Below are 15371 nucleotides of genomic sequence, written 5' to 3'. Positions count from 1 at the left end.
CTTAAGTGTGTGGGGCTCTTACACAAATGCAAGTAACTGCTTTTATTTTTCTCCTTTCCCAAAATATATACAATACCTGTCATCCAGTTCAATCCTTTTCATACTATGAAGGTGCAAAACAGCTAGTATTATTGCTACAAGAAATATTACTGCACAACAAACCCCTACGCTGATATAAAACACACGCGTAGAAGTGGTTGGAGCTGCATGTACAGGATCATCTGAAATAAAAATGAAAAGCACATTAAGCTTTTTAAAATCAATGTAACTGATTGCTCTGAGATCCAATATGCACAATGAGTAATCTATTATTTGTATATTTCCATTTCATGTGTTTGTTCTTTGATAAGATCAGTTACCAGTAGTGGGTTAGTATAAGTTTACATCTAACTAAAGTGTACCAAGAGTCAAAAAACCTTGCTAAGAGATTATTCTAAAGAAACAAAGAAGAGTCAAAATTTTGGCTAATGGCATTACTTGGATAATGGTGCCTTTACAAACATAAAAAGAAGCAGGCTGGGAGAAGTGAGAATCAGGAGGTTTGTACTGTCCTAGTTAGAGTACCTAATACATCTATGTGGCAACGTCAAATTGACACACATTTTTTTTCTTTCTTTGTTGTAGTTTTTAAGAGATTTCAAATACAACTTCTGGCTAATAAGTACACTAGTCACAATTGGTACACATAAAATATACCAGGTCATAAAATATACCATAGTGCTGAGAGAATTTTCTGTAGTGATGGAACTGTTCTGAAGTGTGCTCTCCAACATACTAGCCATTGGCCACCTGTGGCTATGTGGCTTTAAAATGTAGCTACTAGAACAACTAAGGAAATGAAGTCTCAATTTTATTTCATTTTAAGTAATTTAAAGTTAAAAAGTCACATATGGTTAGTAGCTGCCATGCTGGAGAGCACGGTTCCTTTGGGAGTAATAGAAATTATTTTGCTTTTCTGTTTTTAAAGACTCTTGATTAAATAAAACTATATTCAGTTTTATATTGTTTTAACAAAAGAAACATAAAGAAGGCTCAGCAATAGGAAAAATAATCTAATAACAGATATTGTATACAGAGGCAAACTGAAAAAAAATACACAGAGACAAACATACATGCATTATGGGCACCAAAGGTGAAGGCATATGAACAAGAAAAACTGGAGATTTGTGTAAGTTTTGATGATGAGTGCTCATGTCATAATTCTACTAAATAAAACCCAGGGGATCTGGAGTTTATCTTAAATGAGATGGGAAATCACTGCAAAGTTTCAAGCAAAGGAATGATACAAAAATTGATGACTGCATGCTGGATGAAAAATGCTGTTTACAGGGGCAAGAGCAGGTGCAGGAAACAAGTTAGAAGGTTACTAGAGAATTCTAAGAGACAGCAGAGGCTTGGCCCAGAGTCACAGTGAAGATGAGAAGTGAACAGATTGGGAAGCAGAGTCAAAAGACCTTGCTAAGAGATTATATTAAAGAAACAAAGAAGAGTCCAAGTTTTGGCTAATGGCATTACTTGGATAATGGTGACTTTAAAAACATAAAAAGAAGCAGGTTGGGAGAAGTGAGAATCAAGAGATTTGTACTGTCCTAGTTAAGTTACCTAATACATCTGTGTGGCAACGTCAAATTGAGACACATACAAGTATAGAGTTCTGGGATAGGACAAAGATAAAATTTATAGCTTTTAAAAACAGAAATAAGGGAAACAAAAGTGCTTTCAAAAATTTTAACTTTGTTGGGGGTGGGGGTGTTTCCAGGGACTAAACCCAATGGTACTTAATAGCTGAGCCACATCCCCAGCCCTTTTTTAAAAAATTTTGAGACACGGTCTCACTAAGTTGCTTAGCACTTCCATAAGTTGCTGGGGCTGGCTTTGAACTTGCAATCCTCCTGCCTCAGCCTCCTGAGCTGCAGGGATTACAGGCATGCACCACTGCAGCCTAGCTTAACTTTAAATCAACAAATCAAAACTCCAAACAGATTAATGCAATAGTACCAAATGGCTTCTAGGACAACTGGTCATGGCTGTAGTCTGAGTGAAAGTATAACTCCCCTCAAGAACTTCTGTATGCCACAGAAGGGCTGTTCAGTTTTGAGACCTGCAGCATGTGCTGGCAGTGCTATCCAAACTCTGCCTGGGGCAGAGCAGAGGACATGGCTCTACTGGGCAGATTCATCCATACACTTCTTGCTCTACCTCCAATTTTCCAGGCTCCCATAGGCACTGTTCTCATCCCCACACTTTGACACTTCACCTTTAACCACCCTGTTACCCTTCAGGTCTCCTGTCACTTTCCCCACTAAGATGTCCCTCAGAGGAAGTTATGTGCCCCTCCTTGGAGTTCCCAAAGGTCTCGGTGCTCACCTTACCACAGAGCCCACCATAGGGTGGGGATATTACCGCTGCCTACTGCAATACAGTAAGCATTTAAGGGCAGGGTCTGTTTTGCTCACAGTATAATCCTCTACCTCAGTCACACAACCAAGTACATCTTAGCTTCTCAGTAAACGTTTAATGGATGAATTATGTAAGATGCAAATGAAGATGAGAATGCGCAAGGAAGACACAGACATTCAGAAACAGGTCAAGAAGATGCAATACTGCTTATCATAAGAAGTAACATCCTACCTGCATAAAAGAAATGGGTAAAATAACTCAAATCTTAAAAGTAAACTTTGGAAGCAGTAACATTTTTTTTTAAAAATGTTTTCTCTCTTCTCGGAGATGAATTCAAATGAAATATTCTTGAAACATTCTAATGGGTAGACAAATCTCATATTTTACCTTAGAAAAAGATCTACTTTAGAACATTCAGATACCCCATGCATCCTGAGATGATGAAAAGATGAAACAGCAAGTAACATACAACCACCCATGAACTATTCTTGCCAGAAGAGTTCATCCTGAACCTAGTCACACATAAAACCTAATTACCAGTTGTAAAAAAGAGAAAAAAATATACACCAGGAAACTCTATAAGACAGGAGGTGTTTTCTGACAAATATAAAATACATATCAACAAAACACAGTATGTATAGTCTTCATCTGGATCCTGACTCAGGAAAAAATTACAAAGAGATAATTTTTGGTCTAGCATATGTGAAGCACTGCGATCAATCCCCCTACCAAGCGAGAAAGAGAGAGACAGAGACACAGACACACTTCTTAATTGGAACATGGACTATTAGAAGACATCAAGGAATTAACTTTTTCATGTGATAAATTAAAATGAGTAAGTCATTTGGGTTTGGGGGTTTATTTTTTAAAGACCTTTTTTAAGAGAGCTACACTAAAGTATTTATTAGTAAAATGATATGATACCTATGATGTGCTTTTAAAAAACTCTAACCCATAAATTAAAAAAAAAAAAAAAAAACAACTCTAACCCATCCCTAGGAATAAGTGATCAAAGGCAGGACACTAACAAAATGTTGACCATTATTAAAACTGGGTGGTGGGCACACAGGTTCATCAGAGCATACCCTGAACTTTTGTATATTTGAAATTTTCCACCTAAAATTTTTTAAAAACTACTTTCATGGAAAAAAAATCTAGTACCCTTTAAAGATATTTCCATTAACACCACCTCAGGAAAAATAAGACTTAATGAGGTGTCTATATCAGAAAAAAGGGAAATAAAAATAAACAAACTTATAGCATCTAAACAAAACCAATACCGACAATAAAACTCTACATTAAGTCTCTGCTGTGGGTTTAAATAATGCACTATCCTTAAGCCTGCACTTTTACTTGGATGGAATTAGCTATAGTTCAGGTCTAGGCCGCACATCATATCTTCCAATCATGTCCTAATAGATAAAGAACTTAGATATATTTTCACATACATTCTTTAATTATAACCACTTGAAAAGGCACAATATAAATTCTTCCTTCTAAACGCTTTTTGGCTAACTTGTATAAAATATGTATGAATTTGCTTCTCAAAATACTCAATATTCTAGTAGTTTCATTTAACCTTTATAAACATCAGCAAAATAAATAGCAATATTAATTTGACAAACTTTTGGGAACTCATAAGGCTTCGTACAATCATGTTCATATGCAATCAACAATTTTTCACCCCAATAATGAGAAAAAATAACACAGTGACACTTACAAATAGTTCTGCTAGTGTTTTTGTCCAATGCTGAAGTTTTTACTTCTTCAAGTTCTGAAGGTGGAGATAAAACATAGTTTAGAGATTCTTTATTTTCCATGTAATCCTTAAATACTTTAAGATTTTCTGAATTTCCTCAACAGTTTTGTGCTCTATCAAAACACTGCCTGTACTAAGTAAAAAGGGGTATTTATTGCAAAATAATGAATACTTTAGTATTTGATAATCATCATTACAGTCATCAATCAAAAAGTCTATATCAGTGTTACATATACACTCTCAATGAAAAGTGATTTCTATGGTCAAGAAGCTTGGCCACATCCTGTATTGTCTCTCTGGGGGTTCATAGAGCACATCAGCAGAATATAGAGGCTCTAAGGACTCTTGGAGTAACAAAATTTGAGAAATACATTACTACCACCTCCATATGATAAAGGAACTTTTCTAGGGAGTAACACCTATATCACATCAGGATCACATAATAAGTAATACTCATGAACATGAATCGGATAGTTGGAGTGGCAAAAAGAATGAACACCAAATAACACAGTGGTATTATATTAAATTTAAAATAGAGTAGAAAATTATGCCCATATGGAATTTTAATGTTAATTTTCATGTATACATTAAATAAAATGGAGAAGGTACAGGATCATTCTGAATATTAGTTGATCATTAACCTTAGCTGATACTGGCAGTGGTGGGATCCACAGACCACACCACTTTCAGCCATCATTCTGTCTTTAAAAGGAACAGATGAATCGCTATGATAGAGTCACTACATACCTACCTGGGGATCAGGAACTGGATGTTCAACATCCTACTACCTAGCTATGTAAACCTAGGTGGCCTCTCTAAGGCCCAGCTTCCTCATATCAATTATATAATGACCAGTTTAGACTGGAAAGTCTATAGTCCCCTTTGACTGTAAAACTGCATGAATGTAGGTACATTACAACTGAATATATTAACATTAAAACTAAAGATGTTTTTTTATTTCAAAAATGTCTATTTTAATGCAGTACAACTTTTTTATTGGAATGCATCTTAAAATCAGCCATTATAACCCACTTGCTAGTTTCAGATGTTTTAAAACACTTAGTACTAATTTCATAGGAAATTTGATAATAGGCAATGTAACAAAGAGATTAAAAGCACAGGTGTGCCTCCTAGCTGTACCACTTAGCTGTCTGATGTTGACAAGTTAGTCAAATTCTCTGACTCCCAGCTTCCTCTTCTAAAAGTGGAAGTAATAGGAGAACAAATTGCCTAGGGCTGTTTTAAGGATTAAATGGGTTGGATATAATATAAAGCAAGTGAGACACAGTAAGCATTCAGTAGTTTAGATATTATCTTAGATGCTAACCAACTGTGACCCTGAAAATTCAGGTCACTTTACCTTTTTGTAGCTTATAGTGAGTGGGTTAGACTAGATAAAATTTAAGGACAACTCTTTGATCTATGACCTAGCATGCTGGAACTCTCATATTTACTATAATTTTGTGTGTGTGGGTGTGTGTGGGGGTGATATTAGGTATTGAACCAAGTGGCACTCTATCACTGAGCTACAGCCTCAGCCCTTTATTTTGTTATTGTTTTTTATTTTGATACAGTATCTCGTGAAGTTGGCCCAGGATGGTATGGTTTTAAATTTGCGACGTCCTGCCTCAGCTTCCCAGGTAGCTGGATTACAGAGTTGTACCACCCTACTGTAATTTCCTGAATAACAGTTAATATAATTCAAAATCAAAACTACTAACATTTATTAAGTACCCACATTCAATATTATATGTATTAGGCTACCTTTAAATAACCTTTTTATTTAAAAAAAAATCCTCTGAAATAGGTATTATTTCCATTTTGCAGATGCAAAAACTGAACCTTAGAAAGGTTAAGTAACTTATCCCAAATTCCTAAAAGAACAGAGCTGTCATTATAATCCAGGTCTATCTAAGTTCAGAGCATTGCTTATACATAAAAGTACATTGTAAAGGAAAGAAGTAACACTCAGCTACTAGGAGGCTCCTGTCAGACTGATCTTATTTCTTGACCTCTTCAGACACTTGAATACTATTTCACATTCCTAATGGAAAATACCCTTCTGACAAAAGATTCTGAGAAAGCAAGGTAGGGCCTAAATGAGATCCTAGCTACAAATTATCTGGGGATTATCTCAGAATTTCATATCTATTAGTATACTTTCTTTTCTCATTTGCAACTAAAATTAAGACTTGGTCATAATTAAATGTGTACAAAGACAACAAAGTTTCTCATTGACCTTTTCACATATACATAAAATACATTTTGTTAAATAAATTCCTTACTTTTGTAGCACATTTTCCTTCGTTTAAAATTTAAGACTGTAAAATTTTTTGAAGAATTTACTGTCAAGTTGAGCTGCATTAGTATCATAACTTCAGAATCTACTTTGCCAGTGCAGGAAAGCTCGACCCGAAACACTGTTTAAAGAAATAAAATAAACTATTTTAACTGTCTTAAGAAAAATAAGAAAGAAAAAAAAAAAATCAACATTCTAGAATTGTATTTTTGCTGCAATAAAACAAAAATAACACATTTTTAAATAAATTAAATAGAAACTTTCAGACCATCACAGTTCCAAGACATTATTTCATTCATTCTTTAAAAAAAAAAAAAAGTTAATGCTGAAGAACAAATCAAGACACAAATGAAGAGATAATTATTTTTAACTTTTGTTCATGGAGGAGTTTTTTTGTTTTGTTTTGTTTTTTGGTACTGGGGACTAAACCCAGGGGCGCTTAACCACTGAGCCATGTCCCTATCCCTTTTTATTTTATATTTTGAGACAGGGTCTCACTAAGTTGCTTAGGGCCTTGTTAATTTGCTGAGGTTGGCCTGGAACTTGTGATCCTCCTGCCTCCCACTGGGATTACAGATGTGCACCACTGTCCCAGCTCATGATTTATAAATTCTGCTATTTGAATACACAAAAACTACAGAATCTTAAGGCAAACCCTGCTGACTTTATCATTCACATCAACACCAGAAACAACAAAAATTACATGATAAAAAGTAAAGACAACTCAGTACCAAAATGTAATTATGTACTCCTTCTAATGAAAACATCAAATATAAACCTATACAGAAATCTGATAAGTTCTCAACTGTGAATTAAAAAGATCACTTTTCTAAATAGCAATTGCTCCCCAACCCTTGTGCTAGGGATTGAACTTGGGGCCTCAGGCATGACAGGCAAGTGCTCTGCCACTGAGCTACATCCTAAGCTCTAGAAACTGGCTTTAACCAATTATTGTAATGATGGGATAACAGACTTTAGTACATCTTTTTTTTTTTTTAATCTTTCAGCTTAAGATTTTTTTCCTATAAATTTAGAATATAACCTTCTTCCATCTAAAAGAATATACCATAAATTCAAGCATTTTGAAATTTCTTTACAGACTTATAAAAGTTAACCAGCCTTCCTGTGCTTAGATTAATGTATGTCATTAATCACAGTAAGACGGCCAAAAAAAGTTTCACAACACTGCTGTAGCCAATACTTTCAATTTTTTAATATTTCCATTTTCTTAAAACCTCACATCTTCAAGAGCCTTTCTAAGAAGTTACCTCAAAAGCAGTTACATTGGTATGAGTAAGACACATTTTTGATTCATTCAGCTGAGAGTATTTAGCATCCATCCTGCACCAGCTGTCATGCTAGGCACCTAGGAACTGTCAGATACTATAAGCAGTTCAAGACCAATTGAATGTAAGGTTCTATGGTAAGGGAGAACAGAAGAAAAACTCAACAGTTGGAGAGAAGGAGGCAGAAAAAGAACAGTGCAGATTTTGAGTCTTGTAGAAGTAGAAGCAGGGGGGAAAAAGGAAATGATGGTTTAAGGCTTGGCAATAAGGATGGAAAACTGTATGTAAATGCTGGAATGCCTGGGCAAGTGCAGCAGGCAGGGGCAGAGGACAAACAATCCAGGACACAAGCTGGGGAGTCTAGAATGTATTTGTTTGATGGGAGCAGGTAGCATTGAGGGCTTGACAATATGTGATCAGATGTGAGCATGCAATGACCATCCAGGCCACAGTGTGAGATGTGAGCATTAAACAAAGAAGCAAGACCAGACATGTGGGGGCCAGTGCCAGCAATTCAGAAAAAGAGGGAAGATCTGAGTACAGACAGCTCTAGAAGGATGGAAAAGAGGGAACAACTTAAGAACACAGTGGAAAAAAAGTACTCACAAAATGTGCTTTCAAAGTACTTATATGTGCTACATTTATCAAACTAAGACACACTATATACATCAGTAAAATGACTTTGGGGGATGTGGGACATGGCAGAATACTAAGCAGCCTTTGAGACTTACTGACCTGATAAAGTGCGTGGAACTTCCCCTTGAGCAGAAATGTTGACCTGGGGCATGTCCATAGCCACGAAATTGTCTACTTGGAATCCCAGCTTATACTCAACCTATAAATGGAAAGAAACAAACACACTAGACCTATGATAACAGAAAGGACATCAATAGCTTGATTTCATTAATTAGCTTATTAATCAATGCATGAGCTTTTCATATGTACAAAGAATACAACTATCAAAAAAATCTAAATAGTCAGAAGCAGTCCTAGGAATTTTCAATTAGATAAATATTCAACCCAATCAGTCACCTCTATCTGATGTCCAGAATAGTATCCCCAAAATCCTTTCCCCTAAACCCTACAATCTAGGATTCAGAAATCCTTCTGAAGACTATGTAGTCATCAACAGAGAACTCCTGGAGAGCAAGATATGAAGAACCAAGGAGTGGAGACATATGATTTACAGATCATAACTATTTTCCAACACCTGGTCTAGTTGATACAAGTCAAGCTCTGAGGGCCTCTATGTGCCTGGTGGATGGAGGTCTGTTCTGCACACACACTCACCTAACAGATTCCAAGGCATGGCATTCTCATGGAATATCTAAGCCATATTCTCTAGTACAGCTTTTCCCTCTGCTGTAGTTTAGATGTTGCATGTCCACCAAAGGCCCATGTTTTAAAGGTCTGGTTCCCAGGGTAGCACTATTGGAAGGTGATAAAACCTTAAGGAGGTGGAGCCTAGTGAGAGGTCTATAGGTCACTGGGGACATTCCCAGAAAAGGGATTGTGGGACCCTGGCTCTTTCCTCTTCCTCTTTGCTTACTGGCCATGAGGTAAGCAATTGTTCTACCACAGGGTCCCTCCATGATATGCTATCAGAGAACTAAAGCAGCATTGCCCTCAATCAAGGACTAAAACCTTTAAAAACATGAGCTGAAACAAACCTATTTTCTTTATAAATTTATTGTCTCAGATATTTTGTTACAGTAATGGAAAGCTAACAATGGCTAAGAAAGTTCATATTTGGAATCCCTATCTAATCTCTGGATCTATTTCTCAAGTGACTCAGAATCCAGAAGGGACCAATAAGACATCCCTGGAACACCAGTAACTATCAAACCTGGCATACCAGCCTGGCTTAATAGAACCAACTAACAACAATAAATATAGCCCTATTGCTATACAGAATTCATGGGAAAAGCAGCTCAAATTGCAAAGTAATAGCTGAAATTCTGAACTGCTCCAACCTTCAAGATCTTCAATGAGGTCTTACATTTCATATATCCTTTGTCCTGCCTTTGAATCTTTGTAACTACAGTGCCCTTCTCCCATTCAGTGGTCATAGGGTGGTTTTGGTAGAGAGCTATGACTGGCAGAGCTATAAAGAAGTGGGATGGAAAAAGAGTGGGAAGAAAGAAATGCAAGAACTCATTGTTAAGCTTACAAAAAGATATCTGTACTCTCATATTCACTGGGAAACCTCCTCAGTCTCTATTAACTGATAAATGTATAAAGAAAATGTACTATATATATTCAATGCAATACTATCCGGCCATTAAAAAAAGTTTTTTAAGGGTAAACTCTTGTGATTTGCAACAACACGAACTGGAAATTATGTTACATGAAATAAGCCAGGCACAGGACAAGTACTTCATGATCTCATTCATATATGGAATTTAAAAAAGTAAATCTCATAGAAGTTCAGAGCAGAAAGGTCATTAATGGAGGTTGGGGGACAGATAGAAGTAAAAACTTCAGGAGTGCTATTGCATGGTGGAGTGATACAGATAACAATAATGTGCTACATACATCAAAAACCTAGAAGGAAAAAATTTGAATGTTTTCACCACAAATAAATGATAAATGTTTGAGGAGATAGATATTGTTTACCCTGATTTAAACATTATACAATGTATACACATATTGAAACATCACATGGTACTCTATAAATATGTACAACTTTTATATTGATATAAAAATATATCAATTAAAATAAATTTAATTTAAATTTTTAAGAAACAAAACTTAACTAGAAAGAATGGAAGACAGGTGGGAAAGGAGGGTCCCAGAGTTTTTCTATCTTCTTTTTAAGGAGATAAATATGTTTATATTATATTTTAAAATGTCAATGAAATGGTGTATCTAATAAAGATGAAAGAGGAAAAGTATCATCCCAGACTATAGGGAATGAATGGCCCCTGGGTATCAGCTAAGGCAGTGGGTGCTGTCACCCATGGATAAGAAGGGGGACTCAATCAACCCAGTATATTTGGTTCCCCCTTTGAATTTCTCCTTCCACGTTCTATCTGGGGGTCCCTGAGCTAAACACCATAGAGATGTGAATATCAAACTCTCCTTTGTTATTTAGGTAGGTACACAAACAACTGTTAAAAATCTTTATTTGGTTACACATTGATCACAAAAGAAATATTCTGGCTATCTTTCCCTCTGGAGATAGCCCACATTGAGTGTATATTCCTTGCTACACCCCAAAGGTCTCTCCCTCTTGATTTCATTCTCCCTAGAGTATTTATCTACATTCCTAAATAAACTTGACTATACCTTTGAGAAAAAAACAAAACAAACAAACAAAAAGCCCAAAACAAATGTTCTCCCTGCATCATATCAGTGAATCAGTGATACCTTGGCTAGAAGTGTTAATAGTCACAAAAATATTGCTGCCACCAGGGGGTGATACAGAGCTATAGTCAAGGGCCAGGAATGAGCCCTAAAACATGAAGAGAATGCATTTACTGTTCTATACTATTTATCATTGACTGTATCACTATACCATGATATCTCTGAAGAGGACCACTTATCAAAGGAAGGTACAAAAATTAACACAGAAAAAATAGATTTGGAACTATGGTACCAGGAGACCCTTACATAAATTAGCACCCTTTTCAAGCTTTGTAGAATGTGAATACAACATGAGAATCAAACAGGATAACTAACAGACCACACCTGTTATGTTATGTACCTGTTAAACTGACAGATTCCCTCTGATAAACGCAGACCCCAGTCACTCCAGAGTAGCTCTCCTACGGTCATGCTATACTTCCCATCAACCAACTGCCAACCCCAGGGATTCAGACACAAACCCTCTTGTGCTACTGATAGCAATGTCACAGTCTTCCTGTTTGACCCCCCATTTGGGTAACCTCACTATTCTGAACAGCCTCCCACACTCTCAGCCTCTTAACCTTCTTCCCTAATCTGACTTTCCTCAGAAGTGACCTCTTCTCTTACCCAGCATTCAGTTTCTACAACACCTAATGGGCGGGGCTTCGCAGTGGGATGAGCGTCTTTCAGGATCATATGTCCTTTCCAGACATCTCTTTCATATGCACAGTCCCCTCTGCTCTGAAGTTCACAACTTCTCCTAATGGCTAGGTCTCACGTCAGCTACACCAATGACACACAGAACTCTACAGAGGCCTTGGCCCTTAACTCATTTGTCTCCTGCCATCTTCAAAACCAAAGAAAATACAAAAACACCATTGTATCAAATACCCCCTTATTATCTCTGACTACCCACCTCCGATTCCTACAAAACTCTTCATCTCTGCTACTGGAAATCAGTCAATATTTATGAGGCACATACATGAGCAAGGGGCTATGCTTACAACTGGGATACAGTGACCAACTAAACTACTTCCTTCTCCTCCAGCCCAGAAAAGACCACTTGATTTCACATTCCCACAGTCTGTGCCTCCCAAAGGGCATTACTGACATAGTGATGTAGACAACCTGAACTGGTTTACTTCCTCATCTACACTCTTAGAAGACAACGCCAGCATCCTGACTGTTCCTTACTCTATTACTGCTGCCCAGCCTGTTGCAAGTAATCACATTCTGGAGAGAAGGTGCTCTTATACCAGGATGACCTCCAGTCTCAGGGTTTGCCTTTATCCTGCTCAGCAATCCCTTCTTCAGTGGTCCCTCTCCTCCCTACTCTTTTTCACACCAAACCTCACAGACCCTTATGGATTCACTACTGCCCTCCCTTCTTCCTTACTCTCAGATAATGCTCTTGTCTCTTCAGCCAACAGAGGAACCATCTTGCTTTCTTTTCAGCACCAAGCAGATCTGCTGGAGGGCCCATCCATCCTCTGTACCTCGGTTCCAAGGAAAGGTCCATTGTCCTCTTTAAATGATAAATTCCTTCTCTCATAGTATACTAGGTCCTAGCCAATTTTACCACAATGTGATCTCATTATCAACTAGTCTCTATCTTCAGTCTTTCCACATGTATTGTACAGTTACCTACTAAACACATCTACCTAGTGGTCCTATGGCCCTCAATTTTAAGAGATTCAAAGCCAAACTCAGTCTGCTTTATTCTAGCTCTTTTCCTGCAAACAGAAGAGCAGCTAACCAGGAACCTGAGCCCTTAAAGTGGAAAGGAATCAAAAGCCCTAACTGCAGTGCTGAGAGTAAGGGACAAGACTAACACCAAAGCACCTCAGTGTGGTAAGGGTGAGAGAAAGGGAGAGGGGAGGAGATGAAATTGATGGAGGAAGGCAGACTAGGGCATGGAAAGAGGTGACAAAGAGCTAGCCAGGAGGTTTGAGAAAGTGACCTCTTTGGCCACGCCACAGTCTGGAGGAGTATAAAATAGCATGGAGCCTGCCTTCTACCCAAGGCTTCCTTTTTGAAAGACTATGAGTCCTTAGGATATCAATTTTTATACTGCAGTTTCTAAGATCAGAGAAGAATTGCCAATTATTGAAGTCCAATTTTCTGTACTTTGGCATGTATTGATCTACAAGAAATCTCACTTACCAAATACCTTTTGAAGAAATACCTTTTCAAAGACTAAATTTATAATATACTGGAATGAAAAATTTTGAACAGCAGTTGTTTATCAGGGGGAAAAAATGAACCAAAATACTTCAGAAAAGAAGCTAGAGAAAATATAAATATTTGAATAAGCTAAAAAATAAACATTTTTGGTAATCTTCCCTTACTTGGAAACAAATGGCAATTGCAAATAGGCAGCTGATGAGTAAACCCATTTCCTTCTGGAACACACAGAGTACACAGTTAAAGTGAATACACTTGCCAGACAGCAAATAGCCCTCTTAATTTCTCTGAAATTACCAGAGCTGCCTTTGTCATAGAAACCTCACTCTGCAGGGGACACAGCTTGCTCACCCCCAGGGGCTGCTGCTGGAACTCAGACAAGTTCACACAGACTCTCCCAACAATGAGGAAGGATTCCTGAAACCAAAGAACAGCTTTGGGGTGGTGGAAGTATTCCACGACATCTTACTATATTTTGCTTTTTAGCTATCTAAAATATCTACTGACACTTAACAGATGCATTAGGGAATGTTCTAGAATATAGAAGAAACTAAATATCTGTTTAAAACACACAGTAGTCTGCTTTAAAAAAAAAAAATTAAAATGCATGGCCTTGTAAAAGAGAATTGATACCAGATTCTACTCCCCCATCTCTAAATGCAGTTTACACAATGGTCTTTTCCACTCACTCACTAAAGCATATGTGACATACATGTTAAGAATAAGATACACACAGCTCCAGCCTCTGAGGAAACCACAATCTATCTGGCAAGACAAAACAGTTATGTAAACACTGGAGAATAACACTATTAGCAAAAGCTTTGATGTGTGAAAACTAATGTTAAAATATCTCTGCCATACCAGCAAGTCTGGAGATGTTTGGAAGCAAATATTTCATCTTCTAGCAAGACTTAAAAAGTAAGAACTGAATTTGTGATAGTGTTAGAGCTCAGGAGCTACAGACTTCCTTCTAAAAAGTTCAGGACTGCATCTCAGAGCCAAATATCAGGTGAAGAACCTATCACTGAATCATGTTGGATGACTTTCCCATTTCAAGTCATCTCTGCCTCTTTCTGCCCCTGCTACTACTTTAAGCAAGGCCACTCCCAAATATGGGTCTTTATCTCCTCTCCTAGGAACTGATCAATGAACCAAAATGTACAATCATATAAAAAAATGTGATGTGGACATCTGAAGGTGAAAGAAAGTGGAACTCTACATGAAGGTGCATAGCACTTTCACCAGGACACATTGTTCAGCGCTCTGCAAACTGCAGAAAAATATAGAGTATGTTGTTTAAAATATATAGACATATACACTTGCGTATACACACACAAATAAATGTCTATCTTTAGGAGACAAGAATCAGGCAATAATGGGTGACCCAGAGAAGGGGGATGGAGTGGCTGGATTGCTTGAGATGGTACTAGGAAAGTGGAAGGAATTTATTTTTCACTGTATACCTTTTATAACTTTTGAATATGTACCATGTCCATACATTGCCTACTTGTAAAATTAATTTTTAAAACGAACAAACTGCAATTAATCAACTGCTCAAATCACCACACATCATGACCCAGAAGTGGAATTAGGAGCTGAGATGGTGGCTGAAGCCTGAAACTAGATTCACACACACAAATTCCAGTTTTTTACCATAAATGTTTACACCTGTTATGGATGAACTCTTCAAATAAGTTCAGCTACATATTCAATCTATAAATTCCATTCATTTTTCCAAACTGATCTGACTCAATTTCAGAGTAAAATACCTGAAAAATCCTATGTGTCTACCTACTGTCTCATGTACCCTGCCTTACACTTCAGAACCAGGAAAGTCCCCTCTCCTAAAGCAGCACATTGCAACTCTGAAAAGCTCTAACACCTCAGAGGTTCTCCTTGTGGAGTTGTGCCCTGTGGCTGCTACCTGTCTGTTTCTTCTGCAGTCAGTACTAGGTGCTTACACCAGGCACAGGGGATAATCTTGAGGTGTTCAGCAGCTAGGAGGGAGACAGAAAAGAAAATCAACTCTTACAATATTCTTGGGAGTATGACTAGGGTTATGAGAGAGGAGAAGGGCACTAAGGATAAGGAAAAG

At 37.3% G+C, this 15371-nt stretch overlaps 1 protein-coding gene across 1 annotated transcript in view; it reads right to left on the bottom strand.

Moving 5' to 3' along the window:
- Nucleotides 1-15371, bottom strand: part of Ryk (receptor like tyrosine kinase) — an 86787-nt gene that overhangs the window by 38135 nt on the left and 33281 nt on the right. The window contains exons 3-6 of the mRNA XM_046431832.2: nucleotides 8480-8579; nucleotides 6445-6579; nucleotides 4121-4174; nucleotides 77-221 (exon numbers count right to left, since the gene is read on the bottom strand). Of these exons, the coding sequence (XP_046287788.1) occupies nucleotides 77-221; nucleotides 4121-4174; nucleotides 6445-6579; nucleotides 8480-8579 (434 nt within the window). The remainder of the gene's footprint in view (nucleotides 1-76; nucleotides 222-4120; nucleotides 4175-6444; nucleotides 6580-8479; nucleotides 8580-15371) is intronic.

The sequence above is a fragment of the Marmota monax genome, unplaced genomic scaffold (genome assembly GCF_021218885.2).
Source record: "Marmota monax isolate L192 unplaced genomic scaffold, Marmota_monax_Labrador192_F-V1.1 WCK01_AAM20220418_F8-fsc00022, whole genome shotgun sequence".
Taxonomy (NCBI): domain Eukaryota; kingdom Metazoa; phylum Chordata; class Mammalia; order Rodentia; family Sciuridae; genus Marmota; species Marmota monax.
The sequence above is the reverse complement of the archived record's forward strand: the minus strand, read 5'-3'. Positions and strand labels throughout refer to the sequence as shown.